The 9,579-nt window shown below is 47.2% G+C and overlaps 1 protein-coding gene across 1 annotated transcript; it reads right to left on the reverse strand.

Annotated features, from left to right (window-relative positions):
• Positions 1-1,270: 1,270 nt before the first annotated feature.
• Positions 1,271-2,927, reverse strand: LOC123407648 (probable calcium-binding protein CML8). The gene is made up of 5 exons (XM_045100831.1): positions 2,647-2,927; positions 2,172-2,359; positions 1,893-2,073; positions 1,690-1,792; positions 1,271-1,594 (listed from the first exon to the last, which is right to left on the reverse strand). Exons 1-5 carry the CDS (start codon positions 2,647-2,649, stop codon positions 1,524-1,526), a joined length of 546 nt encoding a protein of 181 aa, XP_044956766.1. The 5' UTR covers positions 2,650-2,927; the 3' UTR covers positions 1,271-1,523.
• Positions 2,928-9,579: the final 6,652 nt, after the last annotated feature.

Consider the following 9,579-nt stretch of genomic DNA (forward strand, 5'->3'; position numbering starts at 1 on the left):
AATCCGATCCTTCAAATGCCTGCGGACGACGCTTAGGCGCGTCTTAAATAATGCATTCTACAATCGAATACCTTAAATTAGAAACCTCAAATCCATATTATGACATGCAACATAAACTTAATACTAAGAGTCCGGCTTCGCCATGTCCATGTTCGGCGGCTGGCTGCGCCCCTCATAGTGTTCATAGTGTGACTCCCTCTTGGGACACTAGCCGGCTCACGGGAGTCGAGCACCCGACGTCCCATGCCACACTCTTCCTCGTCGGAGCCCGTAACCCGGACGGTGCCGGTCGACGTGAGGTCGATGACAAATCCTTCCTGGGAGGACCCGACGTCCACCACGAGGCGGATGCAGCGCCCGCACCCATGCATTATACGGAACATCGGAGAGTGTGACTCCCTCTCTCCAACGTCCACCGCTGTGAGAGCCTCCGCCGCCTCCCGCTGCCTTGCACGGCGGGCACGCTGCGCTATGTTAGCGTCCGAAGATGCCCATGGTGAGTCCTAAGCGCGACAACAGAGCGGTTGCGCGTCCGCCACGATGTTCGGACGCCTTACGAACTGCACTACCTCTGGTTGTGCTGACTCAATGGATTCCCGACGTTGCGAGTCTGAGCGTTGCCGTCTGACGGCCTCCTCCCGGGAGCGGTTGAGCGCAAGCTGGATGGACAACTCCTCCTCGGGGCCGCGTGAGATGAGCTTGTGGTCGACAAGTCTGGAGGTGAAGGACTCGGATCTGCTACCCGCCATGCGGGGGAAGGCCGAAGATCGCCGAAAGTGAGGTTGGGTGACAGATGTGAGTGGAGGGGAATGGAGTGAAGTGGCTAGGGTTTGGTCTGACGAGCGAATAAAGACGAATATATGTGGAGTCGATGCGGCCAGCACGGGCCAGGCCGATATGGCGGGCGTGCCTGGGCGCCCCATATCTGTCTGATATTTGGGCTGGATATGTGGGGCGTCGGTTAGCCCACACGTTTGAGCTGGTTTGAGACGCCCGATTGAGTCAAAATTTCGTGACTGGTCGGTGATCAGACGGTTTGTCGGGCGTTTAAGACAGATATGAGGGGATGTAGATGCTCTTAGATGAGCAATGGACTGACCCCTTATATTTTCGACAGAGAGAATACTTTATTCATCAGACCATAATACAAGTAAGTATTTATGTGGGATAAAAGAACATACCCAGTGTATTATTATTATTATTATTATTATTATTATTATTATTATTATTATTATTGGCAAAATGAACAGCACGCTTTTCTGGGCCAGGATGATTTTGGGAACCCGTTTGCCAGTTTGAAGACTAGTCCAGTACATTTCTCAAATTGATGGACTGAAATGTTTCCACAGGACAAATTGATGGACCCTAGACGCAGTTTACCACAGGTGCAAACATGCGAAACTACATGCACGTACGCAGCATGGTCTGGTAGGCACATGTACAGTACAACCGACTAACTCTGTCGGCCCAGTGCTTGGCACTCCTTCCACCCCGCACTTGTCCTCTGCTCATCACTTCTACTTCTAGAATCCGGCACCGAAGCCCGTCCGCTTCATCATCTTCATAAACTCCTCCATGTCGACCTCGCCGTCACCTGCACGCACCATCCGATCGAGCCAGCGCAAGCAAAGTAGTCATGTAGATGTAGGAAACTGAAGTTCAGAGAGATGGCGAGTGCCGTTCACGGACCGTTTTCGTCGGCGGCCTCGATCATCTCCCTGACCTCGTCGAGCGTGAAGTGCTCGCCGGCCTCGATGGCCAGCCGCTGGATGTCCATGTCCGATATCTTCCCCTGCAGATGATATGTTAACAGAGAGATGGAATTATTTCCTGGCAGTTTGGTGAGTGGTCATGAGTCGGGACTCATGAGAGCATCTAGAGTGGGTGCGTACGTTGGCGTCCTGGTCGATGATCCGGAAGGCCTTGTGGAGCTCGTCCCTGGCGTCCCTCTCGCCCATCTTGTCCGTCATCATGTGTATGAACTCGTCCAGGTCGATCGTCCCGCTGCCGTCCTTGTCCACCTCCGCGATCATCTGCTGGATCTGCTCCGGCGTCATCTCAAACCCCAGAGCTCTGCAAATCAAGAAACATGTCTCCCCATCAAGGCATGCGGATCAGATCATGGACTCAATCGCTGAATCGCAATCAAAATCGAGAAACGTAGTACTTACCTCATTGCAACGTTGAGCTCCCTTGGATCAATGGTGCCGGAGCCATCGGTGTCGAAGAGGTCGAAGGCCTCCTTGATCTCCTTCCTCTTCTGCGCCGTCAGCCGCTTGCGCCCGCCCCTGTCCCTCCGGTAACCGGGCCGGGGGGCATCCGAAGAAGGCTCCAGCCGCTGCCCTCTGAAATAGCTCGCCTACATGCCAAACAAAATCCAGAGCTCAGCCTCAACGATTGGTTACTCTCCAACGGACTAATCGAGCTCTTTCCTCCAGCGAAGTAGAGCAAAATCACACTGCATAACAAAGGGGAAAAGAAATCCTCTGCTTGCACATAGTCTACTCCTATAATTGGCCAGGTAATCAATGAACTCAACAGCAAAGAAGAGCAGCAAGTAATCAGCGAGAACAATAAGAACAAATACTGCGATCATAAGTGACTTTCCATCATATCATCTGCATACAAGATACATCAATTGCGTACCATTTGGAGGAAGCGAAGCAGAGCAGAGGTTTCTCCCTAGCCCCCAACTTCGCGAGTATTAGCCAGCCCTGTCACTTTATTCTCCTCCTCCTTATAAGACTAAATTTGTTGGAGAAAGTGTGAGAATGATCGGGTCGCGTCTTCTCTCCACGAGCCAGAGAGAGCAAGGTAGAAAGGGAATTTTTCAAGAAAGTGCTCACAGAATCATTTTCTCTCGTGTTAAAAACAGAAAAGGGAAGTGCTTGATTGGGAGACCACAGGTAGGCGACTAACGTGCAGTTTTGGTATATGCTTTTCCGGGTTTCAGTGGCTGTTTCGTGTTGCAGGAAACGATAGCGCCATACGTGCTTCTGTCGCTTTTACAGCCCGGACACGGAACAGGCGACCGTGACCGCTGGACGGCTCAAGACGCAAGTGTGAAGAGTATATGATTTTTCTATTTCTCATACTATTAAAATATAAAATGGATTAATAGAGCAATTCTAATGAGGCGATCCATTTCCTTCGTGGCCGTCCGTTTGGGTCCGCGCGGACAAGAGTGATTGCCCGACGCGCGGACCCATTGCTAAAACGTGTCCGCTTCACGTCGGCATCGATCCATTTTCGGCTCAAATTTAGGATTGAAATGGATCAGCGCGAACACGAAACGGACGCGCGCCCCCTCTCGGTGTCCGCACGTGACCGGTCTGACCCACTTGTCACACAGCCACTCAACCACATCTGTCTGCTTATTTAATTTGCTGGCCTACCCCACCCACATTTCTTTCATTATTATATTGTTACAATACTGCTGTTTACTTGCTTTTCCTTGGGTGCATGTGATGATTCATTTAAAAATACGGACACGAAGAGGCCGACGAACGACCCAGACGGATGAAAAAACAAAATCGCTGTGTTTGGGTTAATTCGTTGGAGTTACTCTTACCACTGTTTGCCATTTGATTCTGACGGCGACAGGCTTTTCGGATTGTAGCACTATGAGCAAAAATCCGTATTGGCCACTTTCTAACGGGCCTGTTCCAGCGTTCTTTGCAAGATGTCCCTTTTATTCCTTGCATTTTGCATATTTCGATTATAGAAGCATCTTGCATATTTTGATGATAGAAAAACAATCCCCTAAACGAGGGCGGCGAGGCTTCGGAGCACAGGTGCTCTGCCAATCTGAGCCATACGGTTTGACATGAGAACCTGCCTTTTGCATAGTTAAAATGCATACAACCAACACAAACACACGCATACAAAGAAACATGCATGCATTAGCAAAAGGGTGGAAAAATCATAAACGGATAGCGAACAAACAAAGGTTGGCGAGGTACATAACTACAATAGACATCAAGCATCTCTTGCTTTTAAAAAAGGGAGTTTTTATTGTAATGTTATAGTGTTACAATCAAGAGGTCACAAATCCTCAATACAAGGTGGAGCCGACTGTAACCACACAGCTGTGGTTCTCTCGGAGCGGCTGTACGTGGCCAAACGATCTGCGACACAATTCTGACTACGGTGAATTTTCTGGGGTAAAAACTCCCTACTACACATCAACTCTTTAATCTCAAGAACCAACTGCCCATAAGCTGACTTCACCAGGCCATTGTTAGACAGGATTGAAAGAGCTTCAGCGGAATCTGATTGAATGACCACCGGAAGCGAAGTATTTTGTATAGCCAACGCCATCCCCTGCATGAGGACGTGTATTTCCGCTTCCAACGGATCATTGCAATGAAAGATATTACGGTACGCTGAAAAAATAATCTTGCCTTTATCATCGCGGAGTATCATGCCAGCAGCAGCTGACCCATCGGAGTCCAGGAAGGACCCATCGATGGAAAGGGCAACGTAGCCCGGCTGGGGCGCAGGCCATGGCATGGTCGGGGGTTTCACTTTGTGCATATGATCTGAGCAATCGGCAGAAATTGGCATCTTGCCCTTGATTATTTCCTCCGTGCTAAAACGGCCAGCTAGTTTGATGGACCTGTAATAGCTGTCGAGGAACTCCACCGTGACAACCGTTGGTGGGATTTACTTGCCATGTGATTGATCTGTACGCAGTTGCCAAATTCGCCAAACTACCATGATCACCATGTCCCGGACCTCATCAGTACAGTTTACCAGCAACTGTAGTAACCATTCCTTGCCATTGTGAATTAGAAACTCATCAGAGGGGAGAGGCCATCTAGTCCTCATATTCAGCCAGATCAGACGCGCGTTCGTACAAGTAACTAGCGCGTGAAAGGAGCCCTCCTCTTCCACGCCATATAAAGGACAGGTGGAGTGCGTGGATATATGTCTGAACTTTTTACATTGCGTTGTTGGCAGGGCGCCGGCAACTACCTTCCAAGCTGTGATTTTCATCTTCTGGGGTACTGAAGATTTCCACACAGCATTCCAAATTGATCTCACTCCACTTGGTGTTGAACATGAAGCTCCCCCTGCAAACGCTATATTATGATCATATGTGGCAAGTCTGTAGGCACTCCTGACCGAGAATTGGCCATTCTTCTCTGGGAACCACGATACGAAATCACAACGATGCCTTGGGGACGTCCTTATTTTCACAATATAATCGATATCCATAGGCCAGAAATTCTCTCTCAGCCGATCCATCCGCCATGCACCGTTTTCATCCAAGAACTCTGACACACGGTTCAGCCGGGATGTGCGCTTAGGAGTAATAGGGCGGAGCGAGGTTGCTCTTGGGATCCAAGGGTCTCGCCAAGTACGTATGAGCGCCCCATCCCCCACTCGCCAAATAACCCCCTTCTTCAGAAGATCAAGGCCGTATACAATCCCTTTCCACACTGCAGAACCATTGTTAGAGAACACCGAGTCCAGTAAATTACCAGCCGGAAAATATTTCGCCTTTAGAAGCCTAGCATATAAACTGTCTGGCGTATCCAGAAGGCGCCATGCTTGTTTTGCGAGTAGGGCTTGGTTAAAAGCCCGCATATCTCTGAAGCCCATGCCTCCCATAGATTTGGGTAAGCACATTTTGTCCCAGCTCACCCATGCCATTTTACGCTTCCCCTTTTCAACTCCCCATCAGTACTGTCGCATCATGCGGGTTAACTCATCGCCAATCGATGCCGGGAGCTTGAAAACACTCATGACATAAGCTGGTATAGCCTGAGCAACTGATTTAATTAAAATCTCCTTGTTACCTGATGACATATATTGCTCACTCCAGTTGATTAATCTCTTCCTTAATCTCTCCTGGATAGTTTCAAACTTGCCCTTATGCATTCTTCCCTCCGGCACAGGGAGACCTAGATACTTAGGCTCGAATACCTCCTGTGTAATCTCCAGTACACTCTTCACATTATTAGCAACTGTGGGCGTGCGGTGATCTGAAAAAAGGATGGAGCACTTTGATGGATTTATTAGTTGGCCAGTAGCCGCCGCATAAGTGTTCAACAAACCTTTAACCAAATTTGCCTGCTGTTCAGAAGCTTGAAAAAACAAGAGCGAATCATCCGCGAATAAAAGGTGGGATATTTCCGGGGCACCTCTACAAATTTTCACCCCTTTCAACCCATCCTCTGCCATAGATTTATTGATCAACCTTGATAGAGCATCTGCAACAAATAGGAATAGAAAGGGGGATAACGGATCACCTTGCCGGAGACCCCGGGACGGGGTAAAAGATTCCAGTAGTTTGCCATTGAACTTCACTGAATAATTGATAGAAGATACACACGGCATAACGCGAGAGACCCAGAACTGGGAGAAGCCCCATTTGAGAAGGGCCCTCTCAAGAAAGTCCCAATCTACTCGGTCATATGCCTTCGAAAGGTCAAGCTTGTAAGCACACAGAGCCGGTGAATTTTCCTTAACAGATTGTATATGATGGATACATTCGAAAGCAATAATCGAGTTATCCGTAATAAGCCTGCTAGGAATGAATGCACTTTGATTTTCCGAGATAAGTTCTGCTAAGAAAGGTCGCAACCTGTTCACCATGCATTTAGGCACGATTTTATATACCACATTGCAAAGACTAATAGGACGGAAATCCTTTAGTTCACGAGGGTGTGGAATTTTCGGTATTAATACCATCGCCGTATCATTTACACCATCTGGCATTATACCTCTGACAAAGAACTCTTAAAATGCCGTAATAATATCGGCCTTAAGAACATCCCAGTTTCGCTGATAGAAACGCGCCGGGAATCCATCCACCCCTGGAGCCTTTAGAGGCCCTATTTGGAAGAGCGCATCGGAAATCTCTTTGTCGGAAAATGGCAAACCGAGAGCATCATTCATTTCTGCTGTAACTCTTTGTTGGATACTTTCCAAGACGGCAGATGGATCAAGAGTAGGGTCTTTGGTATATATTTCCTTGAAGTATGACTGCGCCATCCTCTCCATATCTGAAGGTACAGAGCACCAAGAGCCATCCATCTTTTTCAAGCGTTGAATATGATTCCTTCTCGCCCTCCAGATTGCTCTACGGTGCAGGTATTTCGTGTTACGTTCACCTTCTTTTAGCCACGTAAAACGCGAACGCTGCAACCACATCATTTCTTCTCTATATAGGAGTTCGTCTAGCTGATTCATCTTATTCCGGATATGGGACCGATCAGCCCTAGCTAATTGTAATGCAGCTAGTTGATTCCTTAGCTCTTCTATTTCTTTCAAGACATTACCAAAGTTGTTTCTACTCCAATCTTTCAAATCCCTCATAACCTGTTTCAATGACGCAGCCACTGAACCGAGCCCTTCACTCGGCTTGTGCTTTGACCATGAGAACTACCAATAAGGTTCTTTAAATACAACACCTTCGGAAATGAACGACGCACACATGCTGTCGCTGCTAGATCAACGATGTCGATCTTTTCTACAACTGCACGAATTTTTCACTATTGGCAATGGCATGAAGGCACCCCTTTGGCACCCTCCTAGGCTTGGGGATCGCAATCCTAAGGACATGGCACCATCAATCTTTGTAATTTCTAAGCCAAAAAACAAAAATGTTCAAAGGGCCTTGGAGAATGATTGATGTGTCGATTGCATAAATATTATCTCCAGCCTTTCAGTCCAGCACACCTTGGATTTCTACGTGCTTTGGTCCGACCACCATGAGGTGATCCTTCAGGACAAGATTGAGGAGAGGATCGCTTCGAAGCTCTTTTCAAGAGCATGGTGTCGTCATGTTTGGTTTTGATAATTAATGACAATCTCTACGGATTAATGATTTGTTCATAGACAATGCTTTAAGATCATATGTTGTCTTTCAGGGCCGGGCCCACAGTGATGCCATCTGTGCGGCCCGTACAGGGCCCATGATTTTGGGGGGCCCCAAAAATATTAGGTAGGCCTAGTATTAAGAAAAAAACTGGACCGATGGATAGTTCTCTGCTGGTATTGGGCCAAAGCAGCGATGGCAGGCCTCGACCGGTTGAGCGACGAGGGCGAGGGCGAGGAGTCTATCGAGGGCGCTACTATCGAGGGCGTTAGGGCGACTCGGTCGTGCCATCCAGGAACCGGACGTCGCCGCCTCCTCTCGTCTCGTCCTTCACTCCTCGTCTCCTGTCGAGTCGCCTACCCTGCCCTTGTTCCTGGCGGATGCCGCTGCCGCTGTTAACTCAATCGGGGAGGTAAGCGGCGGAATGGGGTGTTGTTGGGCTTTCTCTTAGGAGTCTTGGATAATTGGATTCCTACCTAGGCGGCCAGACCTCCTTCCGGCTGCCGCTCCAGCCTCCGCTTCAGATGCAGGATTCCATGTTGTAATTAGCATTAGCACATTCTTTTTATTAAAAATTAGCATTAGCACCTGTTGGAGAAGATTGATTATGAGGATATCATACAAGATTTCATTTCAAAAAATACTAAAAGAATGAGGATGTTGAAATAAATAGCAACCGCAAGTTGAATATGTATGACCTTTTTATATATCCACTTGTTATGTAAGCCATTAAATTACATAAATTATAAAAAAAATTCTATAATATATGTATACATTATAATTGCTCGTTAGTTTTGCCATCCCGGCCCTGCTGTCTTCAAGGTTGAATGTAAAATATTATGTGATGACCAAGGTGATATTGAAGGAGTTATACAAAGATTGGTCATGTGATAGTTGAGCCTATTGCATACATGTCTTGAAGATGAAGATTGTGTCAATATTCATGTTTACCTTCAAGACATCATATTTATCATGACAGAATATTGTAAAACTATTGTGAAAGCGTTAAACCCTTTGCTTGGGCCGCATTGATATTTATATAGGAGTTGCATTGGCTTACAAGATGAAAGAACGATCATGATTATATCGTTACGGTACAGAGAGAGAGAGAGAGAGAGAGAGAGAGAGAGAGAGGGAGAGGGAGAGGGAGAGGGAGATGGAGAGGGAGAGGAGGGAGAGAGAGAGAGATCAGGTTTAGAGATAGAATAGATTTACAGGTTTAAACTGGTTTCCTATCTCTATACAACATATTCTAACACTCCTCCTCAATCTGAACCTCTAGGAAACTTTGCCAATGTTAAGATTGTACTTGAACTCATCCAACCTCCTCATAGTGAGAGGTTTTGTAAAACCATCAGCAAGTTGATCTCCTGTAGGTATAAACCTAATATCAAGAAGCTTCCGAGCAACTCTTTCCTTTACAAAATGGAAATCAACTTCAATGTGCTTTGTGCATGCATGGAAAACAAGATTAGTTGAGAGATAGGTTGCACCAATATTATCGCACCATAATCTCGTAGCTTTTCGACTCTTAATTCCAAGCTCATAAAACAGTGTTTGTATCCACATTACTTCAGTTGTGGCATTAGCCAAAGCTTTGTATTCAGCTTCGGTGATTGACCGTGAAACTGTGGCGTGTATACAAGATTAGTTCCCACAAACACAGCAAAACCACCTGTAGACCTTCTGTCATCTGCACACCCGGCCCAGTCTGCATCTGAATATGCAGTGACAAGTAGTGAGGGAGACTT

This window comes from Hordeum vulgare, chromosome 7H (genome assembly GCF_904849725.1).
Source record: "Hordeum vulgare subsp. vulgare chromosome 7H, MorexV3_pseudomolecules_assembly, whole genome shotgun sequence".
Lineage (NCBI taxonomy): Eukaryota > Viridiplantae > Streptophyta > Magnoliopsida > Poales > Poaceae > Hordeum > Hordeum vulgare.